Source organism: Xenopus tropicalis, chromosome 5 (genome assembly GCF_000004195.4).
Source record: "Xenopus tropicalis strain Nigerian chromosome 5, UCB_Xtro_10.0, whole genome shotgun sequence".
Taxonomy (NCBI): Eukaryota; Metazoa; Chordata; class Amphibia; order Anura; family Pipidae; genus Xenopus; species Xenopus tropicalis.
The window spans coordinates 76,817,057-76,841,950 of NC_030681.2; the positions used below are offsets into that span (position 1 = coordinate 76,817,057).

Consider the following 24,894-nt stretch of genomic DNA (forward strand, 5'->3'; position numbering starts at 1 on the left):
GTGTGGTGCTTGGTTCATTTATGTTATGTTGCAAAATTCCGCAAATTCCTTCCAGTAAACACTTAACAAAGATTGCTTAGAAACTAAAAGCATTGTGTTTCTTCTGCAAAGAAATCTGCTATTAAACCAACCATCCCCATTCAATGCAGTCTCAGCTATCACCACTGGCTGGCTCAAGGACACACTGATGCTAGCTGAACAAAGTCTGCGTGAATTATTAATATCAATTGGATTGTATTGTGTGTGCATTGCTACTGATAACAGAACTCATTCTTCTTGTATTGGCTCTTGTACAGTTTAACACAGAAGTGATTTAGCTTTCAGTCATACAAAGAATGAGCAGCCATTTACCCATCCCAGATGTCCTACAACTCCCAGAATCCTACAGATAGTCAAACACAATTTGTGTGGCGCTGAGAGTTAAAGTTTAGGAACACTGAGCTACTGACTTTCCATCTTCATGTATACCAATAATTTAATAGTATTTCTCCTGTTGCTTAAAGGAATTAACTTATTTTATATAAGCTTTTGGATGTTTTTGTAATCATAATTGTATTCTAGCCTTTGATAACACCTTGTGATTTGTTTTTATTTCCTTGTTTCTGCAGGGAAGGGGATTGGTGGGAAGCTCGTTCTTTAACCACTGGTGGCACAGGTTACATCCCCAGTAATTATGTTGCACCGGTGGATTCCATACAAGCAGAGGAGTAAGTTTTTTTTTGTTGCCTACAAGCTAGTTATATTTATGTAAGGTTTTAGATCGTTTTTACAAGGAATTTCACCGTGCTTTCACAAACTCCATTGGTTTTTTTTATTTAGATAGAATTCCTACCACATTCTGTAGGTGACATCAACATGCTTACATAATGTTAACAGTCTCTGTAAAACAGAGATTGTTAGAAATACTAAAAAAAAGTTTCTTATGGGTAAAAAGTATGAGGGTTAAAATGGTAAACCATATTTAAAGCAACAATGAAGGATGCTACAATGATGAAAAAAGGGATAGTAAGGAGAAATAGGGGTATTCATAATGATTTCATGCAATATACTGACATGCAATATACTGACATGCAGTAAGCTATATGTTTAAATGGGCAATATTATTAATGAGTTATTTTTGTTGTTGTTTTCTTTTTCCTTTAGATGGTACTTTGGCAAACTGGGCAGAAAAGATGCAGAAAGGCAATTACTATCTTTTGGGAACCCAAGGGGTACTTATCTAATACGTGAAAGTGAAACTACCAAAGGTAAATCCACCATTCTTAAACTGTACAGTATAACGGCCAAGCCATGTTTTCTTTAATCATAAAGAGTAACACCAAAATCAAAGGGTTTTGTAGGCATTTAAATATGATATTAAATCATCTGAATATTATGCATTAGCTGCTCAGGAGGCTTCAGTGCTAAAGTGGACTTAAACAAGGATCAAAGGAGAATCACGGCTTTGCACATATTTAGAGAATTAACACCTCTACTACAGATATGACACTTGTTATGCAGAAACCTGGGATTTTCCGGATACAGGGTCTTTCCATAATTTGGATCTCCATACTTTAAGTCTGCTAAAAGCATTTATACATAAATAAACCCAATAGGATTGTTCTGCCTCCAATAACCAATTACATCTGTGTTGGAATCAAGTACAAGGTACTGTTTTCCTATTACAGAGATAAAGGATATCAATTTTAAAAAATGAAATAATTTGATTTGAGCCTATTGGAGATGGCCCTCTTGTAATTCTGAGCTTCCTGCATAATAGTTGCCATAATGGTTTCAGTTTTTAGTGTTGCTGGCCCTTTAATGTCAGGTTATTATTCACATGTGAGACAGGTTAGAATTCTGTTGTTGCAGTCAATCTAACCCCTCTGTGTAAGCTAATTTAGGGCTGCATCATTAAGGAAATATGTGAAAATAGTAACATGGATTGTAAGAGTATTAATAGCAGCAATGTGTTTCTAGGCACACCTTGATTATCCCTGAAGCTGGACTTGTAGGTTACTGCCAATAGTACCCACTACAGATCTTGAAATAAACAAGAGTCCACTGGTGCAAGGAAGTCCACCCCACTTATTGAAGCAAATATAACTAATATTATACATTGTTTTCATTAGGTATATACTGCAGTGCAGTCAAGATAATGTGTACAGTTTTGTGAGACATACAACCCACTCTTTGAAATGTACATTAAGTTTAATCATTAATCAAGTTCATTTAATCCCTTCATTGCCATATTTAGCCCACTAACTGGGCAAATATTCACTAACTGTGGAAAAAAATCCGAACTTTATGTACTTGACCACCACAAGGGCAAGGTCACACTAGGCAGATTATCAGTCTGCAGAAAAGGGCAGGCTGACAATCCACCCTTACACACCCTAATTGTGCCTGCAACAAGAAGCACTGAATCTGTCCAGGTGCAGTGCACACACCGCAGACGCAAGACTTGGAATTAGTTGGTGGATACCAGCTGCATGTGTATGTGCTTAGGCAGATTCAGTTCTTCTGGGTGCAGGCACAACAAGAAGACACCTAAAATTAAACTGTTTTTAAATATATTATAACATTGTCTTAGTATGAGCTTTATAATTTTGCATTACCTATCTGATCCCCCATGTTCCTCTATGAGAGGGGGCTGCCATATTTGTGCAGCAGGAGTCTTTTAGCATTAGAAGCTATAACTGACAGGCTGAGAAGGGACAGTCAGGTTGGCAAAACAGCCAGGTTTGGGAACTTCGAGTAACAATTACCTACAAAAGCAGCCCATAAACATGACCTGTAGGTCTCTTCAGGCTGTAAACCCCCTGTATTGTTTAAACATGTAATTCCCTGTACTGTTCACACCTTTTAGTCCCTGCATTGTTCACACCTCAGGTGTGACACACCAATGCACCTACATTGTTCACCTTTTCACACCTTAGACAAGACTGTAGGAGCAGTGACAGCCCTATGCTGCCTGTGTGCCATACTCTGCCTGCCCTATGCTGCCTGTGTGTGCCATACTCTGCCTGCCCTACCCTGCCTGTGTGCAATACTCTGCCTGCCCTATGCTGCCTGTGTGTGCCATACTCTGCCTGCCCTATGCTGCCTGTGTGTGCCATACTCTGCCTGCCCTATGCTGCCTGTGTGTGCCATACTCTGCATGCCCTATGCTGCCTGTGTGTGCCATACTCTGCCTGCCCTATGCTGCCTCTGTGTGCCATACTCTGCATGCCCTATGCTGTCTTAGTGTGCCATACTCTGCATGCCCTTTGCTGTCTGTGTGTGCTATGGGAGTTTGTTAGCATTTGGAAATAGTCATTATATGGCCCCTAAGGTGTGTAATTATATGATGGGGTTGCTGTGCTATCCACAGGGAAAGAGGAGGCATATGGATTTAAGGGTGTGGCTTAATATGACATAATAAACTTCTTTCATTTATGAATGATGGGTACTATCCCTTCAATGAGCACCAACCATTTGGGTTTTGCTGCGCTACCACCATGAATGTGGGTATGGTCTTAAAAGTTCTTGTGATAACATGGGTGTGGTATAAAAAAAAAGGGAGTGGTCAAAAACGACTTCCATTATTGGCCCTCCACCATGTAGGCCAAAGAAATTCCGACTCTCAGTTCCACAGAAGTTGGACAGCACTGATTTAGCTTAATATTGAGCAAATCACCAGTTTGGAATTTTAGCAGCTGTATGGTTGCTAGGGTCCATATTACCCCAAACAACCAGGCAGTGGTTCGAATGACAAACTGGAATATAAATAGGAGTAGGCCTAACTAGAAAGTTAAGTAATAAAAAGTAATAGTACAAATAAAACAGTAGTTATTTGGCTGCCAGGGTTAGTGACTCCCTTATAAAAGTTGGAAAGCAAACAATAAAAAAAGACCAGTTGCTAAGAACTGGCTATTCAATAAAATACTAAAAATGTATGTAAAGCCAAACCATGCCTTTAATGTATTTCTAAATAATACAGTAGTGCCCTCCTGGGGGTGGCACTTAGGTTTTTTCAAAGTGTTATGTTGTCAGGGCTACAATAGCTGACCTCTGATGCTCCTTTGGCAGTTGGGTAATACAAATGCTATTGTATTTGTACATAATGTAGTAGTGGCACCCCCAGGACCCCATATCCATTGAATGCCACTGCTCTGCTGTTAGTATTGCTTTAACATTAAGCACAAGGTACTGTGTAATTATTACAGCATGAATGCAAGCCGGTCAAAAATTAAGACTTACAGTATCTGCTAAAACAGTACACTATGGAAATGTCAGCACCGTACTTTTGATGCTTTATGGATATTGTATTTTTCAGAGAATAGATATTATACCTGTATATAAATATTTATTTAGCTTAAAATGCATTTTCAAGTGTTTAACTGAAAAACAGACCTTTGGTTGTAAGCTTTACTGAGGCGGATGTGAATGGTGAACACTGTAACTGTAAAGGGCTGCGTAAATATGTCTGCCCGCATTCTATAAATACCACATAATAATAATGAGTTACTTTTTTTTCCTTTTACTGCAATATGAATCTACAAAAGCATTATTAATGCATAATTTAGTATCAGATCACTTCTTATGACTCCGTATATGAAAATCTAGGCAATCTCGTCATCTGGTCTTTTTAATGCGGATATTTTCGTTGTTATTCCAGGTGCCTATTCCTTGTCTATTCGTGACTGGGACGATATGAAGGGAGACCACGTTAAGCATTATAAGATACGAAAACTTGATAATGGGGGTTATTATATTACAACTAGAGCCCAGTTTGAAACCCTACAGCAACTGGTTCAACATTATTCAGGTATGACTGTTAATAGTAACATATTTCATGTATAGACACTGTAATACAAATTGTAGGACCTTATCATAAATATTGTTTTTAGCTTTGGAGGTCCAGTAAACAAAAATATATATATATATTAATAATGTAGAAGCTGTTCAAAGGAGGTTCAAAATGGTTTAAATAACATGAAAATTAGGAAAAAGCAGTAACTTAGGGGCACATTTACTAAGCAATTTTGAGATAAAGTCGGATTTTTTCTTACTTCTAGATAGTTTTAAGATTTTCGAATGGGTTTTCTCCAGAACTAGATTTTTTCGTTATTGTTCCCCGAAAAATTTGAGTTTTTCGAAAATAACTCCCATAATTCGTGATTTATTAATGTTTAGATAACTTTTTTTGTCAAAAAAATTTCAGCAGGTTTGATCTGTCGAGTACCATTGAACCCATGGAGGCTAGTAGAGCAACAGAATAATCAGTGACGGCCTGTCCTTGAACTTTCATTTCCCCCCATTGTTTTCAGTTTTACCCAGTTTCAAGGGGAAATTAATCCCCTCAGTGTTTTCAGTTTCACTCAGCTTCAAGGAGAAATTAATCCCATCATTGTTTTCAGTTTCATCTAGCTTCAAGGGGAAGTTAATCCCCTCATTGTTTTCTATTTCACCCAGTTTCAAGTAAACTTTTAACACATTATTCCTGTTTGGGGAAAATAAAGATGATTTATGGAAACGAACGTCCGTTTAAACACAAATTTTTCGAGTTTTAACAATACTTGCAACTCAAAAAATTCTGGATTTCTTAATGTAAGCTCGGCATTTTCGTACAAACGATTCAAGCATTATCGTGACATTTTATAAATACAGCAATGATTAATTTAAATTCAAATTTATACCATGTCGAGTTCAAAAAACTTTTAAGGCCAGAAAAAAACTAATTTTAGTAAATGTGCCCCATAGTTTATAAGGTAAAACTGAGAGAGATGATATAATAGAAACATCCAAAGGAATAAGAATTTTTCAAAAACATCTAGAACCAGGACACACAATATAATGCAGGAGGGAGGAAGGCTAAAAGTCTTTCAGCAGATGGGGGTAGGGACTATTTCAGTAAAGGAATTCAGTTGGTTCTTATCTGTGTAATTTTAGCATATGAAGAGTAATTAATGGTAAAGTTATTACTTTGGCTGTCTCATATCCGATTTTATGGGGTTTAAGTACAAGATCCTTATTTATTCCCTTAATTTTAACAGTATTCATTTAAACAGTAATATGTCTGTCTACATTGGTGATTATGCTGGATATTAAAATCCGTTCTACAGGAACTGGAACATTATCTCTTTGCTGAAGCCCAAACAATTGAATTCCTCAAACATCTGTTTGAGACTCTTGAGTTCATATCAGGACTCTGTGTTCATTGCTAACTTGAAACCAACCTGTCTGCTGGAGGGACAGACTTTATTGTTCATTTTGCAGGCAAAAAAGCAAGGGGCATTTTCTGTAGAGAAAATCTTTAGTTTTTTTTTTTTAATCCTTGGTGCCTGCAAGGCCTGTGCCATGGCCCAAGGCTCAAGGTGATACTCTAACATGCAAATGTCAGTGGATAAAAGTGCACCATTATTTAAATATTGGCAAAACCAAAAGGCTCATTACAGGACTGTCTTTAAAATAAGGAAATGTTACTGTGTATTTAGGCAAATATGCCCAAATATAAATGTATGATCCCCTGCTCAGATTGTTTTTTTTAAATAAAAGAACATTACAGCTTTTTGTTATATAAAACAGTCCTTCCTTGCACATATGTACTGTGCACGTGAGGGGCTGTTCTGTTTTCCTCCCATTTTCTGTAAATTGTAGCAGATTAGTACCTATGACCACAACTTGTGCTGATCCCTAAGAGTGTATTGCCAATACTGGCTTAGGCTAGGGGGCACATTTACTAATCCACGAACGTCCAAAAAGCGCCCGAATGCGGTTTTTTCGTAATGATCGGTATTTTGCGATTTTTTTCGTAAATTGTCGCGACTTTTTCGTAGCCATTACGACTTGCTTGTAAATTGTCGCGACTTTTTCGTAGCCATTACGACTTGCTTGTAAATTGTCACGACTTTTTCGTAGCCATTACTACTTGCTCGTAAATTGTAGCGACTTTTTCGTAGCCGTTGTGCCGAGTACGAAAGTTTCGGATTCATTCAAGCTTCAGTATCGTGACTTTTCTTGGGCCAGTTTGGAGCTGCAGAGTGCCATTGAGTCCTATGGGAGGCTTCCAAAATCATGCAAAGTCGCAAAGGTTTGCCCGCCGTTTACGAGCGCTCAATACAAAAAAGTCGCGACAATATACAAGCAAGTCGTAATGGCTATGAAAAAGTCGCGACAATTTACTAAAAATCGCAAAATGTTCGTTTCCAATCCGATTTTTTCCCATTCGGGATTTGGATTTGTGGATTAGTAAATCAGCCCCTAAGAGTATAGCTTTCCCAGCGCAACCATCAGAGAACAAATGAGACTGTTCTCTTGTGGCCTCCTGCTCCTACAAACGAAAGGCAAAATCCAGCCAATGGCAATTACAAAAGGCATACTGGGCTGGTCATGGGGTGGGGCTTCCATCTGGTAGTTGTTTAGGACCCCAAGATTTTTGGTGGAAACTCCTGATCAGCTCTCACTTATGTATGAATATAAAATAGAGGAGCAAAGTTCTGACTGCTAAGTTAGTTTTCCTTCAGTAACCAAACTCCATTGGAACAATGTGACTACAGCCATATTTGTTTTTGGAGTAAGGATATAATTGAGTAATTACTAAATTCAGTATTAATTTAGAATTTGCCATTGCTTAAAAAAATACTAGACATAATCTGCACAGTGCTTCCTTAAAAGTGAGTGTATTTCTAGGAATGAGGATGCAATTGGTTTTGTCTCCAGCACCTTCCTCAAAACATGGGTAACATCTTTATTGTTGAGAGGACAAAATACTTGGCTTTGAGAACTTTAAGCATATCTTTCACTCTTTTCTTTCTGCTTAACCCTGCAAGTGCTGTCTGCCACCTTAATAAAATGTCATATTGCTTCTGTTGTTGATATTATAGATCAGCGACATTATTTTAAAATTACAAATCCAAGAATGATTAATAGTCAATAGAGGCACCTTTCTTATTGTGCTAATTCGTGATCCCAACCAACCAGGCAGAACAATTGTCTTATCACAGACAGAAGCAAAAATTCAACAGATCATTCAATTGTATCTGACATATCTCTAATGCAAAACCACTGAGCCTTACAGGATGCTAAAGGGTTCCTCTCCACCCTTTTGTGAAATTGGCTCCGACTTTAAATATGCTCAGTTCTGCTTGTATGTGCTTTATCTTTTCTTTAGTGATGCTTAATCTTGCTTCATGTTTTCGTTTCAATTTTTTCCTGTCTTTTCTGCCTTCTTCTTTCAACTCTCATCAGAGAGAGCTGCAGGTCTTTGTTGCCGCTTGGTAGTACCATGTCATAAAGGAATGCCAAGACTTACAGACCTGTCTGTCAAAACCAAAGATGTTTGGGAAATACCAAGAGAATCACTCCAGTTGATCAAGAGACTGGGGAATGGGCAGTTTGGGGAAGTATGGATGGGTACGCAGTGAATATATTTTTATAAATCTAATAACCTGCTCTTGTGTGGAGCAATATGAGGAAAGATGGAAAGTGGGTGCAAACAAGAAGCAGGAAGTTTGTGATGTAGGTATTAATCCATGAAAACCACAATCCCCTTTCTTTAGCCTCCAGTGTGACCTGTTGAGGACTTTACTATGGCCAGAATATTAGAAGTTTTAAAAATATATAAAAACTGAGTTGTCTACTATAATGTGGCGTTGATAAATACTTTACACCAATCACCTTCCATCTTTCTTATTGCATGCTGTGGTTTGACATAAATGTATTTTGTTTTTTTATTAATTCCTTTTCCTATAGAGAAAGCTGATGGTTTGTGTTTTAATTTAACTCTGATTGCACCGAATTATACTCCACAAACTGTTGGACTGGCTAAGGATGCATGGGAGGTTGCACGGAATACAATATCTTTGGAGCAGAAGCTTGGTCAGGGCTGTTTCGCTGAAGTGTGGTTTGGTAAGGTGGACAATATTTCATGCTTAGGAGAAAACATTCTACTTTTTAAACAATATTATCTCTAAAAAAGTCACTTAGCATCAATGGCAAAGAGAAATTGTGCCAGAGATTATTAATCTCCAGGTTTCCACATAGGCTACAGTAGAGAATTTATGAAATTATTAAGTATAAAACATAGGGGCAGATTTATCAAAATGTGAGTTTAGAGCTTAATACATACAAACTCACCCACATTCTATTAATTCCTATGGGATTTTTAGATACTTATTCATCAATGGGTGAAAGTTAGAACCCACCGTTTGATAAATACATTTCTACAAATCCCATAGGAATGAACTGAACATGGGTGAGTTTTTATGTATTAAGCTCTAAACTCGCATTTTGATAAATCTGCCACATAAGGTGTTTATTATATTGACAATGGTGCATTATTAAATGGTAAGGTTATAGAAAACCATTAGTCCATCAAGTTTGGCATATCTTTTCATATATTTATATAATGGAGAGGTGTCTGTCTATATAACCATCTGTCATTATCTATGACACAAAGTTAGCAGTGAATTTCATTGATTCCAATCTGCTGTCTGGTTATCTAGCTAGCCATGGCAACCCAACAGTAGAACAGAAAACTGTGAATATAAAATAACAAAAATTAAAAATTAAGGCTACTTAAAAGCTGGCTTAGAATAATACTGTGTGCATCATATTAAAAGTTAATTTTAGGGTGAACAGACCCTTTCAGTATGTGTGTTTCATAAATTCCGTTAAATTTAACTGCAGACTGACAAATGGAAGGTGTCACTATAAATAACAGAAATCCATGCCTGAAACTAGGGGTACAGAGAATGTACATACTACATACATACATACATACATATAAGCATATATACACACTTCAGCAGAATTTGTTGGTGGTCAGATCCAAAAAGCTATGGATTCAGTGCATCCCTAAATAAAACCTAGCCACGGTTTCTGTATTCCTCTGTGATTGTGACCTTTACCATTGTGATTGTAGCATGTAATTACAATCCAAAACCAATTATCCTATTAACACTTTATTTCCACACTAACTTTCCTTTCTGAATGTAGTTTTAAATTTGCATTAACATTGGAAATAGGTGAGATTTTAGTGTGAGAATATTGTTTTTTTCTTTTCTTGGTGGGTGGGCTTTTTATTGCATGCAGCTTGCTTTTAAAGTGCATGAGTATTTGTGATTGCATGCCAAGCTCTGTGTGGGAAAGGAGGGGTCCATGCCAATGGTTATGAATTCATACCAGCAGGCCTTTAAAGTGGCAATAAATATCAAATAATTGGAAACACAGCTATCATTAAGTTTATTTTATTTAGTATATGCATCCTGTGGCATTGCTACAAAGGTAACAGGAGCTGCCTGTTAAAGGGCAAATATACCCCCACACAATTTCTTTATAGATTTTGCATAGCACTGGAGAATTGCCACCCTAGAGCCAATGGCATGGGTCCCTTCTTCCGTTCCTTCTAAATGCTAGCTGATGCTAATGTGCATATTCTTGGGTATGTTGTGTTGCAGGTACATGGAATGGAAACACAAAGGTGGCGATAAAGACACTGAAGCCAGGCACCATGTCTCCAGAATCTTTCTTAGAAGAAGCACAGATCATGAAGAAACTGAAGCATGATAAGCTTGTGCAGCTCTATGCTGTAGTGTCTGAGGAGCCCATTTATATTGTCACCGAGTACATGAGCAAAGGTCAGGATTCTAAAAGTCTCTTCTTAGATATAATACTTATTAATTAGTAAATTATGATCATATGATGTCAGACTGACATTACTGAAACACACAGATTGTATTGAACACATAATACCCATGACACCCCAGTTATTTCAACTGAACAAATACTTCCACTAAGCCTGCTTTATCTGTATCTTTAATGTTGTATGGTTAGAGATGACAATTTCTCCAGAGACCCAAATTTAAAGATAAGATGTAGAAGCAAAGTGAAATAACTGCCTCTTTAAAGCCCCCAGGAAGCCCCTGACATGCATAGGGGTATTAATGTGGGTTTCATTGCTCTCTTTGTGACGGGGAAGATGCATATCATCTACAAGTGCAGATGCATGCCTTGCAATATCTGGAAGTGCTTGACTAGCAGAAGTCTTCACTGTGCATGGCCTTCCTTTAGTGTAAATAGCCATTACACTGCATTACAGAAGTGTATATTTTCTGGTTGCTGCTGTTGGAATAGGCTCTCTTCTGCTAGTATTTACAAGACACATTCTGGTTCATGTAATGGATGGAACTATATAATAAGCGTTTAGGAGTAAGACCCACAGTGATGTATTTTTCTTCTGCATGCCAAGTGAGCCCTGCTCCTACAGCAGACACCTCAGGCACGTACGGTAAAGGGTTCTTTACCTGAGCATTTGGTGCGGAAGAGTAGTATGGGTAGTGTCACTTCATACCTGAACAGGATGCAGCAGATATCAGCTGCCTATCTGCACTAAAGGATGAGATTTTTGCTTGACAATATTATACCTTAAAGGAAAACTATACCCCAAAACAATGTAGATCTGTATAAAAATATACTTCTTAAAAAGATCATATATAAAACCCTGCTTCATCTAAATAAACATTTTCATAAAAATATACTTTTTAACCCCCCTTCCCTCCCCCCAACCCCCTATGCGACCCCAACTTTACTCTTTCTATCTTCCCCCCACATGTTTTATATGTAACCTACCTTGTTGTAAAACAAAAATTAAAAATAAAGTTTTAAAAAATAAATAAAAATATATATACTTTTTTAGTAGTATGTGCTGTTGGGTTATCCTAAATAGAAAATTGCCATTTTAAGAATGAAGGGCCGCCTCCTGGGATCATAGGATTCACAGTGCACACAAACAAGCCAAGGCACACTTACATGCTAGGCCCCATCAGCCAATTAATGGACAGAGTTCTGCCTTTTGCCTCCACACTTCCTCCTGTTACAGTGAGAGCTGCATTATTTCCGGTCATGTGATCTCTGAGGGAGCACACAGCCCATCACTAAATGGTGGATCAAGGGAAAGCATGTAAAAGGGCAATATTTACTGATATATATACATATATAGATATATACACAAGCCTTGGGGCTCCCCAAAGACAAATTCAGCTGTTGTTAGGGATATTCTTATATATCCTATTAATACATCTGGAATTTCTAATTTAAAAAAGTAATAAAGTTGGTTAATTTGAATATTGTTCTAATGCAGGTAGTTTACTAGATTTCCTAAAGGATGGAGAAGGAAGAGCCTTGAAGTTGCCAAATTTAGTAGACATGGCTGCCCAGGTACAGTAAAGTTTCATTATTAATTAAGGTCATCATTACTCAAACTGCAGTCTAAGCTTCATTAATCAACTCCATATTATTGAATTTATTTTTATTATTGCCTTTTTTTACTTACTGTTGCAAATTTATTTACTAATGTTTTCTATTTTTACTGACAGGTTGCTGCTGGCATGGCTTATATTGAGAGAATGAATTATATACACAGAGATTTGAGATCTGCAAATATTTTGGTTGGAAATGGCCTTATTTGCAAAATTGCTGATTTTGGCCTTGCTAGATTGATTGAAGACAATGAGTACACTGCAAGGCAAGGTATGAAAGCCATGATGATGTGCTTTTAAAGAATGGTAACAGGAACTTGGAAAGCAGTATGTAGATTCATTATCAATATGTATTACATATAAAAGCAATCGTACATAGAGTGATTTCAGGCACTTTGGTGCTGCCAGTAGCTTAGTCGTTGGCATATAATCATCCCCCCCCCCCAGTGCTTGTGTAAACAATTGTCAGGTAGCTGTCTCTTGTAAAATTGTCAATCTGCAAGATGCAAGACATTGCCCAAGCTTAATTGGCTTCCTTTAAAAACACACAAATAACACTTCCATGTTTTTTGAATGTAGTGGGAAGCTGTTGTAGCTTTCTATAATACATTACATCCTCCTATTATGGAGGAACTCAAAGATAAGGCTTGTCATAACTAGTAAGGTCATTTCTATACTGTACATCAGACCTACAGTCCAAACCAAGCACCATTCCTGCAGTCCACATTTTGGTTCCTGCCTGCACCATTGCTGTTTGGTTTCTGAATCGGGGCTGTTTAAAGGAGAAGGAAAGGCTAATAAAGTGTTAATTTCAAGCTGCAGGCATACTTTCAGTTCTCTCAATAGTGCCCTTAAGTCTCCCCATATTTTGCCTATTCAGCCTCATAGGAAAAAAGAACCCTGAGCTTTGTAAAAAAATTCCCATATTGCCACGCTCCTGCACCAAGACCATGACCTCTGTACATGCGTAGTTTGTAAGACTATGAGGAAGCTTCCTGCTGATTGGCTCAGATCCACATTCCTAAGGGCGGGGGGGGGGGGTTGTTAGCATTCTTATGGGAGAGAGGAGAGAGCTGTGCAGACTCTGGCACAGAAAAAAGTAGACAAGAAATCGTGTATTTCTTTTGATAGACAACTCAGTGCATTAAGTGCTATTTACATAGACCATTCTGATAAAGCTTACTTAGTTATTACCTTTTCTTCTCCTTTAAAGGAACAGTAACACCAAAAAATGAAAGTGTATAAAAGTAATTACAATATTATGTACTGTTGCCCTGCATTGCTACAGCTGGTGTGTTTGCCTCAGAAAGACTACTATAGTATATATAAGTAAGCTGCTGTGTAGCCATGGGGGCAGCCATTCAAGCTGGAAAAAAGGAGAAAAGGCACAGGTTACATAGCAGATAACTAGTAGATAAGCCCCATATAATGGGGGTTTATCTGTTATCTGCTAAGTAACCTGTGCCTTTTCTCCTTTGAATGGCTGCCCCCATGGCTACACAGCAGCTTACTTATATAAACTATAGTAGTCTTTCTGAGGCAAACACACCAGTTGTAGCAATGCAGGGCAACAGTACATAATATTGTAATTACTTTTATACACTTTCATTTTTTGGTGTTACTGTTCCTTTAAGGCTCTGGGCAAAGATCTTGTTGAATAGCAAAAAAATTGACCATGCCTACTTTGTGGCCACAACTTTAAAAACTATACCTATTTCACCAAAACATATCCCAGAAATGGATAATGAGCATATTAACCCCATCTGTTCCAGTTTAATCACTGTGTAGAAATGACCAATGAGCACTCCACACACGCCAGCAAGATCAGTAGATACAGTGCAAGCATTACATGCACTTGCTCAAGCAGAATACCAATAGCAAAGTTTTCTTCTTTTCTTGTGCTCCCACGCTGCTTGGCTTTCTCTCTCTGCCTGGCTTAAACACTTGTGAAAAAACCCAAGATGGCCATGCATTCCACAGTGCAATGAATTTCCTGAAGAGCAGGGAAGAACATTAACGCTGGGTGAGGAAGGCAGCAGCATAGGGGGGTAAAGCTGAGAAGGAGGGAAAAAAAGACATAGTGGCAAAAATATAACAGCTGCAAAAACATAAACATTCCAGCTGTTTAAAATCTCATCATATTTCATACAGTCGACATATTCTATATGGGTCACAGCACTAGCTTGTAAACTAGGGCAATGTATAAGAAAATAAATTGATTTTACATATAAAAGCTCTGGCTGCCAAAATTATGCCGAACTACAGTTGCCAAAATCCTCCGGTTACAGCTATTGATGTGTTCCTGGGGGCCTGTACCAGATCCCTGCTGTAAAGGGATATTTAAAATAGAAACCAGAGAGAGTTAGTGATGCTTCAAGTTCAGAATCCCTGTTGTATTGATATTTTCCTTGGATCAGCAGGTTCCCGAGAGCATAATTAAATGGCAAACAATTGCAGCTTTAGGGTGATACATTAAATGCATTTTTCTACATGCCTTTAGCATTAGGATGCTTTTATTGCTGATAAATAGGCCCCATGGTATGAAAGTGGTTAGGTGTGGTGTATTGCTTGATAAATATGTCTATAATCAATGCCTCAGCTCAGTTTGGGAGGTCCCAAGCATGAATATATACAGTGAGGAATGTAAGTATTTGAACACCCTGCGATTTTGCAAGTTCTCCCACTTGGAAATCATGGAAGGGTCTGAAATTCACATTGTAGGTGCATTCCCACTGTGAGAGACCGCATTTAAAAAAAAATTCAGCAAATCACATTGTATGATTTTTAAAGAATGTATTTGTATTGCACTGGTGCACATAAGTATTTGAACACCTGAGAAAATCAGTGTTAATATTTGGTACAGAAGCCTTTGTTTGCAATTACAGAGGCCAAACATTTCCTGTAGTTCTTGACCAGGTTTGCAGACACTGCAACAGGGATTTTGGCCCACTCCTCCACACAGATCTCCTCTAGATCTGTCAGGTTTCAGGGCTGTCGCTGAGCAACATGGAGTTTCAGCTCCCTCCACAGATTTTCTATGGATTTAGGTCTGGAGACTGGCTAGGCCACTCCAGAACCTTGATATGCCTCTTACGGTTATCCTGGCTGTGTGCTTCAGGTCATTGTCATGTTGGAAGACCCAGCCAGGACCCATCTTCAATGAGGGAGGGAAGGAGGTTGTTGCTCAAAATCTCACAATACATGGCCCCATTCATCCTCTCCTTAATACTGTGCAGTCGTCCTGTCCCCTTCACAGAAAAGCACCCCCAAAGCATGTTTTTACCACCCCCATGCTTCAGACCTACTGTGCAATGCATGATTTAAAAACCATGACGGCGTAGTGTTCTACTGACAGTGACCTTTAAACTGTGGTCCCAGCTCTCTTCCCAGCTCCTCCCTTGTAGTTCTAAGCTGATTCCACACCTTTCTTATCATCAGTGATACCCCACAAGGTGAGATCTTGCATGGAGCCCCAGTCCTAGGGAGACTGACAGTAGTCTTTTGCCTCTTCCATTTTCTAACAATTGCTCCAACAGTTGATCTATTTTCACCAAGCTGCTTGGCAATTGCCCTGTAGCCCTTTCCAGCCTTGTGGAGGTCCACAATTTTGTCTCTGGTGTCTTTTGACAGCTCTTTGGTCTAGTGGTATTAGTTGGAGTCTGACTGTGGGGTGGACAGGTGTCTTTAAAGAGCAGGTGCTACTAATTTAGATTAATGAGTGGAGTAGAGGTGGACTTTTTAAAGGCAGAGTAACAGGTCTTTGAGAGCCAGAATTCTTGCTGATTGCCAGGTGTTCAAATACTTATGTGCAGCAGTGCAATACAAATACATTCTTTAAAAATCATACAAGTGGTTTCTTGAATTTTTTTTTAAATGCTGTCTCTCACAGTGAGAATGCACCTACAATGTGAATTTCAGACCCCTCCATGATTTCCAAGTGGGAGAACTTGCAAAATCGCAGGGTGTTCAAATACGTATGTTCCTCACTGTATGTGTGACTAGGCAGAGAAAAAATGAGCTAATGTGCTTCAGTATGCTAGCTGCTAGTAATGCTATTGCAGATTTAAAAAAATAAATTTAATATAAGCTCTGGGTATATGCAGGTTATATTGTCTATTTGTAATAGGAATCTTTAAGATTAGTTCAAAGTCACAGAGCTCCTTTTTACATCCCTGTGAGGCATGAGGGGATGTTCTTAAAATTACATTTCTTGATAGATATAGCTCCACAGACTTATTAGATTGTAGCAAGGTCATATGGTATTCTTATGCCCTATGTTATTTCACATCACAGCCCATTAATATCCTTCACTAACAGGCCTGGACAGACAATCTGTGGGTTCTGGCAAATGTATGTATGTATGTATAACTCTATTTATAAAGCGCCACAAGGTTATGCAGAGCTATACAATCTTACAATATACAAAATTACATACAGGGAAGACAAGTATTATAATAAATACAATAAATAAATAAGTATAAATACACAGGGAGTAAGTGCCATGTAGTATGAGACACAGTAGGGAGGAGGTCCCTGCCCCGTAGAGCTTACAATCTAAGTGGTTGGGTAACATACAGGCACAAACTGGAAGGTAAGAGTGCACTAAGTATGGACATTTGCCATTAAGCGCAGGACTAGGCAAAATAATGTTTAAGTGCTCCAGAAGGTAACAGCTGAGCTTTATCTTAAAGAGAGTGGGTGAGTGTTCCCTACAGAGGGATTTAGGGATAGAGTTCTAGAGGTAAGGAGCAGCGAGATAGAAAGGTTTAAGACGAGAAAGCGCAGTGGGTGCCAGAGGGGCTGCTGTAAGATGCCTTAGACAGTCACTATTTATTGGGCCTATGGGGGCTGTTTGGGCCTCTGTGTACTTGAAATGCTGGGGTCTATTTTGAATGCCAGTCCAGACCAGTTCACTAAAGTCTTGCAGTGGACAGGAATTGTGTAGTCAAAGGAAAAATATACCCCCCTTATGTAAAGAAGGTGCATAAGCACTGTCTGAACATCAATTTACAATGGGACAAAGTAATATCCCTTCAGTGTGTGGCCTTCCAAACTGAAGTTTGTTGAAGGACAAACTGTCGAATGTGACTATTGTTGTACAACCTATATTTAAATAATTTGTCATTATTCATCCTACATGTTTATTGCAAAACTTCAATAAAATGTTTTAAAAAAACAAACAAACAAACAAACAAACAAACTGAAGTTTGGATTCGAAAACTGTTGGTCACCATATTGCCATTCTGATATATGAATCTTTATTTGATTCTGGTTGAGGCTTTATCAAATAATCATATATTTATGCTGCAATTGGAACTATTATTAATGGTAAATATGATAAATGACTTAACTGTTAGTTTATTTTAGAATACTCCTCCTGGAGTCTGTTGAAGATTACAACTACAAATGGCGTAATTGTCATTTTCTTATTTTTTTCTCTACAGGTGCAAAGTTTCCCATAAAATGGACAGCTCCTGAAGCAGCACTCTATGGAAGGTTCACAATAAAGTCAGATGTGTGGTCATTTGGAATTTTACTGACAGAGCTTGTTACAAAGGGAAGAGTTCCCTATCCAGGTAAGTGGCTGCCTGCTATTAAGGATAGTGGTATATCTAGCCTTATCAGGAATTATATATTCTGCTATCTTGGAATAATGCAAAACAAGGGGCAGATTTATCAGATGCGAGATTAGAGCTCCCCACAAAAAAAATTCACCCACTTTCTGTTCATTCCTATAGGATTTTTAAATGGTGAACTCTAACTTTTACCCATTGATAAATACACTTCTAAAAATCCCATAGGAATGAATAGAAAGTGGGTGTATTTTTTGTGGTGTGCTTTAATCTCACATCTGATAAATCTGCTTTGCAGTGAAACATTTGTTCTCATTTAGATGGCAATGACCAGAAGCAAGAGGGGATAATATATGTAGCTCACATAGTTAGGACTGATGCAAGAGGGGATAATATACGTAGCTCACATAGTTAGGACTGATGCAAGGACACTGCTTTGATCATATGTTATACAAACTGTGTCTCTTTTTTTTTTCTTTTTACTATGCAGACACTTTTTTTAAGTTGTATAGTTGAGTGCTAATGCAATATGTATATATATCCATGCATTTATGACTCCAGGGGGGCACAAGTGTAAAAGCACTACAGGGCACAAGAGTGCATCTACTTGTTCCCCCCATCCACACTTGGCACTATGGGCCAAAAATGTATCCACTGATAAACCCTGGGCATAAGTGATCTTTCACTTCTGTCCACTGTGTCTGTAAATGACCACTGTAATGAAAAATGATGTAGGCTTGCGTACCACAGCATACTCAGTGGGACTGAAAAGAGGAACTTTTTACTAGAATAAATCAGAATTATGTGTTTATTGTTTTGAACTAGGAAAAGTCTCTGGTGAGGTGTAATTAGTGCAGAAGTCATAGTTTAGAAAAGGCCTTGACACTTTGGGGTCATCTTCTGCTGTATATGGTGTACAGTAGAAACTGAAAGTGCGGGTAGGCCAAAGGGTGTAATTGAGATCAGCTCAACAGATCAAAGGCAATGTAACTTCATGGAGGCGCATTTACTAAAAATCTGCACAAGGAAAACCAGACAATATAACTTATCTATTGGAACAAATATTTAAACCCTTAGTACAGGTATAGGACCCGTTATCCAGAATGCTTTGGACCAAGGGTATTCTGGATAAGGGGTCTTTCCGTAATGTGGGTCTCCATACCTTAAGTCTACTAAAAAATTAATAAAACATTAATTCAACCCAATAGGATTGTTTTGCATACAATAAGTTTAATTATATCTTAGTTGGGATCAATTACAAGGTACTGTTTTTATACTACAGAGAAAAAGGAAATCAGTTTTAAAATTCTTAATTATTTGATTAAAATGGAGTCCATGGGAGACGGGCCGTAATTCCAAGCTTTCTGGAGAACGGGTTTCCGGATAAGGGATCCCATACCTGTAATAGAGAAATCTCTACTTTGCAGTGAGAGAGAAACAATGTAGGACATTGTGTGTAAAGCTGTGTGTTCTTCTTTTTAAGGAATGAACAACCGGGAGGTCTTGGAGCAAGTTGAGCGCGGTTACAGAATGCCATGTCCACAGGACTGTCCAAACTCCCTCCATGAGCTTATGCTGAACTGCTGGAAAAAGGACCCAGAGGAACGCCCAACTTTTGAATATCTACAGGGTTTCCTGGAGGATTACTTCACTGCCACCGAGCCCCAATATCAGCCCGGAGACAACCTGTAAAATTCTGCCCACAGAAAACCGTTGCCAGGTTCAACCACCTAGAATTTGCTTCCAGTTAATTGAGTGCCCACTATAAAGGAGCTCTTATCTTCCAGTGCAGACTGCACACCGTTGTGGAGCTGAGAACTTCCAGAATATTTTCATGACCACTTATATAATAATTGGAATGTTCTCTTTTGAAGAAGACAAAAACTATGGTGAAAGTTATTAAAACACACACAAAAAAACAGTACTTCATACGCAAGGACTTTGAGATAATGCATTTTATCAATGTTATGTAAACTGCAAGACCTCTCTACATGGTAAATAGTAACTCTGTGCCAATTCCCAATCATAGAGCCTTTGATCCTTCCTTTCTGTTTTATTTTTGAAAAGCGGAGCCCATGTCATTTAAGCCAGTTACCATCATAAGAAGTATTGCTTTGCAGAAGTGCCCTCTCCATCTGATAGGACATTTCACTTAAAGTATTGATGCAATCTTCTTCATGTTTTGCTTCTTTTTATACATAAAATGCAGAAAATTGTACATACAGTCACCAAGTACACCTTGTACATAGACAAACTTGGATGCCTTTCAGGAAAGGTCTTTTGTTTCCCTGCTGTATCCCGATAAAAAGACTCTCTAAAAAATGCTGAATATCTAAAGAAAGAGGACTTGTTTTTTTTTTCTTAACAAAGAACACGGTTGTAATCCCAATGTTTTGTTAAGCCATACACTATTTAGATTCATTGAGATATAAGACTGTATTCTGAGATTGTCTGACTCATGACCAGAGAAAGATTCTCTAATAGACTATGGTTGTGTCACTTAGAAGGAAGTTAAAAGTGCTACCTGCTTCCTGTAGTGAGCAGCAACCTTAAGGATTCCGGGAGCTGTGGTTCACAGTCTCTGAGCTATAATTCAGCATTTATCAGCCCAGGAATACAAAATGGAGAGAAGAAACTGTAATATCCTCTCCTTTTTGTATATGCTAGCTAACAGGTTTTTGATTGTTTCGCTAAAGCCAACGTTTGACTCTCATGTTCCTTTTCATTCACTTAGAATCCAAATACAATTGTATCTTTAATATTACATTAGTTTGCTGCCATGCTATAAGCAAGAGAGTTTGGTCCCACTGGCTGTAGCTGGTCATATTTGCCAGTTCTGGTGCCTGAGAAATAGAATGACCAGGAGACCAAAACTGATACTGGAACCAAACTAGGTGTCCCTGAGGTTTTAGAGGGGTCTTTGCTTAATCCCATGCTAAGAATATTCTGATTAATGGATATGTGCTATCAGATATTGGCAAACTATGACTACATTTCTTGAAAGCATGAAATTGATGCCCTAAACTCATTCAGTTCAAAGTTAATAAATGTCCCCCAGTGTCATCGCTCGCTGAGCAACTCCTTGTACAACAATCTTTTTAATCACCCCCTTTAAGGAGTAACCAGATTGTTCCTTTTTTACCTATGTGTTTTTTCAGTGTTCTGTACTTACAATGACACTTTGTGTGTCCCTAGAGGTTCTCCTATGGAATTACTATGCACTATGCATTTCATGGGGAATGCAAAACAAGTGATTCTTTGTACCATTCTTAGTTCAAATATGTTTAACAAACAAGGTCCTCATTTGGTTTCTCAATCAGGTTAGCGGTTTAACGTCCTAACTAATTTCCTGTCATTGTTTCTTTAAGATTTTACATGGAAAACTGTTTAACTTTATTAATTTAGTAATTAAATCTGAACATTTTACATCTTGATTTTCAGCTTGTATTTAATCTAAAATAAGTCTAAACTAGTGTGATTATAACATAACAGATGTACTTGGTCCCAGGGCTTGTACATCAAATTAAAATGGCTCTACAGTGGGAAGTGCTGAGTGACCCGCAAGGCCCCAGCATAGATAACATGCTAAACATCCATGATTATGAAAGTTCACTTTTGTTGTCTTTTTGTTCTTTTTTACACTTTAGCAACACTAGCATACTGAGTGAGTACAGACAGCATTATTGGCTTTCAGGCCTCAGGGAGAAGTTAAAAAACTTGAATCCAAAGTTCTCAAACAATAGGGCTGCCCCTGTGATTGGAATATGAATAGGAGAGGGCCTGAACAGAAAAAAAGGTAATAAAATATAATGTACATAATAAACTTGGCTGTAGCAAACAATGCCAAGCAGCAGCTGCAAGGGCAAATATATGTATTGAGCTGTATTAAAAGGGGCATTGATTCATTGGAGGAGGGGTTTATTCTTCCACTTTACAGAGCGCTGCTAAGGCCCCATCTAGAATATGCTGTTCAGTTCTGGTCTCCAGTGCTCAAACGGGACATTATTGAATTAGAGAGGGTCCAGAGAAGGGCAACTAAGCTAGTAAAGGGTATGGAAAGTCTCAGTTATGAAGAAAGACTGGCCAATTTGGGTTTGTTTACATTGGAGAAGAGACACTTAAGGGGTGACATGATAACTATGTATAAATATATAAGGGGATCATATTATATTCTCTCTAATGCTTTATTTGACAGTAGGTCCTTCCAACGGACACAGGGAACCCATTCCGATTGCAAGAAAGGAGGTTCCATCTGAATATTCGGAAAGGGTTTTTTTTTACAGTGAGAGCTGTGAAATTGCCTCCTGGAACCAGTCGTACTGGCTGATACATTATATAGCTTCAAGAAGGGGCTGGATGTTTTTTTTAGCAAGTGAGGGAATACGGGGTTATAGGAGATAGCTCTTAATACAAGTTGAACCAGGGACTGGCCCGACTGCCATCTTGGAGTTTGGAAGGAATTTTTTCCTCTGAGATGAATTATAGAGGCTTCAGAATTTTGTTTTTGCCTTCCTCTGGATAAAGTAGCAGTTAGGAAAGTTTCATATAGACATAAAAAGTTAAAGGACGTGTCTTTTTTCAACCTAACTTACTAAGTTACTATGTAGTTCTTTTAATAGCAGTGGAGTCCATTCTTGCAGGGGCACTGTTAAACAAAAGGAAGCTCTAACCAATATGGATGCACATGACATAATAATCTTCACACATATTTAGGGATCAGCCTGTTACTTCTTTATAAATACCTGCATAAAATGTGCAAAATGCATATATGCATTTCTTTTGTTCCGCTTATAGCCACTTTATTGAGTCTTGTTACCTGCATTGGCCAAACACAGAACTTTGGGAATAATGATTCAATGCGTGTGCCAGGGACCTTTATGTGAAAAGTATGTTTAGTCCTGGTAAAAAAGTTAAATAGCCACATACTCCTGGGAGGTTCTTCACCTTGCAGATCTTCTCTGTGCCAATGAATTTCAGACCACTATGAGTATTGCATTTGATCCCAGCTTTAAAATAAAAAAGTGTGTTTCATTAGGGAATGGGCAGTGTACCAGTTTTAAGGGAGCAAATATGTATTATATATATAATTGTGTATCTAATAATGAGAATGTATATCTATTTTTGAAATTATCCTTTTCATTTCAGTAGGGTTGTGAGCATTATTGTAGATTCTTGTTTTCTTCTATATGTTTGACTAATATGAAGTGTGCATAGTTATCATGGCACTTCATTTTAGTGTTTGCTACAGCCTTCACTTATACAAAACCGCACACACTTGCACATCTACAAACCCTGACATTATAATGTATTATGCTACAGACTTTGATACTAAGGGGCTGATTTACTTACCCACGAACGGGTCGAATGGAGTCCGATTGCGTTTTTTTCGTAATGATCGGTCATTTTTTCGGATTCTTTACGAATTTTTCGGATCCAATACGATTTTTGCGTAAAAACGCGAGTTTTCCTATCCATTACGAAAGTTGCGTAAAAAGTTGCGCATTTTGCGTAGCGTTAAAACTTACGCGAAAAGTTGCGCATTTTTCGTAGCGTTAAGTTTTAACGCTACGAAAAATGCGCAACTTTTCGCGTAAGTTTTAACGCTACGAAAAATGCGCAACTTTTTACGCAGCTTTCGTAATGGATACGAAAAACTCGCGTTTTTACGCAAAAATCGTATTGGTAACGAAAAATTCGTACAGAATCCGAAAAAATCGCAAAACATACGAAAAAGTCGCAAAATGTTCGTTTTCAAGTCGGAACTTTTCCAATTCGGGTTGGATTCGTGGGTTAGTAAATCAGCCCCTAAGAGATGTTAGTGCTTAAAATGACATCCACATTTCATAAACATTTTCCCAAGATCTGTAATCCATAATCCTATCACTAGATGGTGCAATAAGACAGAATGTTTGTTTTGCTCATAAATGTAATTTGGTGTAGCTGCTAGGCCTGGAGGCAGAATACACTAGATTTTAATACTTATACTGAATATCTTCATATCAAAATATTTGTTTGTAGTGATAATTGTACTTCACAGCAACTCAGTACAGATCTTGATGGATAATTCCTGAAAAATAATATTTCATTTTTAAATTAAATAAAACTAAAAATCACAACTGCTCATGCTGTTTAAATAGGATACAACCCCTCTCACCTTTTGCACCTCCTGGGTTTTCAGGCAGAAACCAATTATAGACAAAAGAATATTCTACAAATCCTACCTTCCAGTATTACTTGCTGTTATCTAGCATATGTGAATTGTTTATTTTAGTCTCTGATTCAATCTCTTATTATAAGGACAAAGAACAGGATGCAAGGTATATACTGACCAGGCAGGATCCTCATTGAAGGATTATTCTGCATGCATTAAGGCCCTGATACACGAGATGATTTGTGTCTGTGCCAAAGGAGATTCTCATTAGGTGGGGATGAGCAAATGGCCAAAGTTTCCTTCCCACCAGTGATCTACCTAGGGTAAAATTAATCGCTAGTGGGAAAACATATGCGTCGCCACTGATTTTCAAATAGACAGGCAACTTCAGGCATTCTCCGTAATGTGTATATTTTCTAGCCAGCAATTTACCTTATGCCCACTGGAAGGAAACTGTTGCCCATTCTAGAGGTGATTAAGCTCCAGGGAAAAATGTTCCATGTGCCAGGGCCCACAGGCTCCTGCTCCCACAAAGATAAGAAAACATTCAAGCAATATTGCTGAATGAATCCTTGATGTTGTAGGAATACAGGTGTCCAATCCAGTCTGTTATTAGATTTGAGTTAATTAGACATAGTAAAGAAATCAATAATGTTTACGGTTTTATAAGGACTGGCACTGGAAAATGTAAGTGGAGGAGATTTTATAATACCATTATTTCCATTACTCTGTTAATGACAGCTGCTGCCTTACAAGGCAAACACCTCCTCTTCAGAGCAGAACTCTAGCGTGTGAATAATAATGTAAGCAGTATCACCACATTTGGTGCTCTAGCACTAGGGGAATAGAATGTCTGCTAGATCATTTCTACAATTTCTTTTATATTTATTCTGCTTTAATGTTTAGGCAGTTCTGTTCTAAATAAAGATCCTAATAACATCCTAGATGT

The 24,894-nt window shown here is 38.0% G+C and overlaps 1 protein-coding gene across 2 annotated transcripts in view; it reads left to right on the top strand.

The window, feature by feature from the left end:
- fyn (FYN proto-oncogene, Src family tyrosine kinase) overlaps positions 1 to 21,228 on the top strand; it is a 125,343-nt gene extending 104,115 nt beyond the window's left edge. The window contains exons 6-14 of one of the 2 annotated variants that reach the window (XM_031902143.1): positions 609 to 707; positions 1,144 to 1,247; positions 4,640 to 4,789; positions 8,716 to 8,871; positions 10,422 to 10,601; positions 12,104 to 12,180; positions 12,339 to 12,492; positions 17,666 to 17,797; positions 19,278 to 21,228. In XM_031902143.1, coding sequence (XP_031758003.1) covers positions 609 to 707; positions 1,144 to 1,247; positions 4,640 to 4,789; positions 8,716 to 8,871; positions 10,422 to 10,601; positions 12,104 to 12,180; positions 12,339 to 12,492; positions 17,666 to 17,797; positions 19,278 to 19,486 — 1,261 coding nt within the window. In that variant the 3' untranslated portion in view covers positions 19,487 to 21,228. Of the gene's footprint in view, positions 1 to 608; positions 708 to 1,143; positions 1,248 to 4,639; positions 4,790 to 8,211; positions 8,377 to 8,715; positions 8,872 to 10,421; positions 10,602 to 12,103; positions 12,181 to 12,338; positions 12,493 to 17,665; positions 17,798 to 19,277 lie in introns of both variants that reach the window. The other variant, XM_004914562.4, reaches the window with a different exon arrangement.
- The last annotated feature ends 3,666 nt before the right edge of the window (positions 21,229 to 24,894 follow it).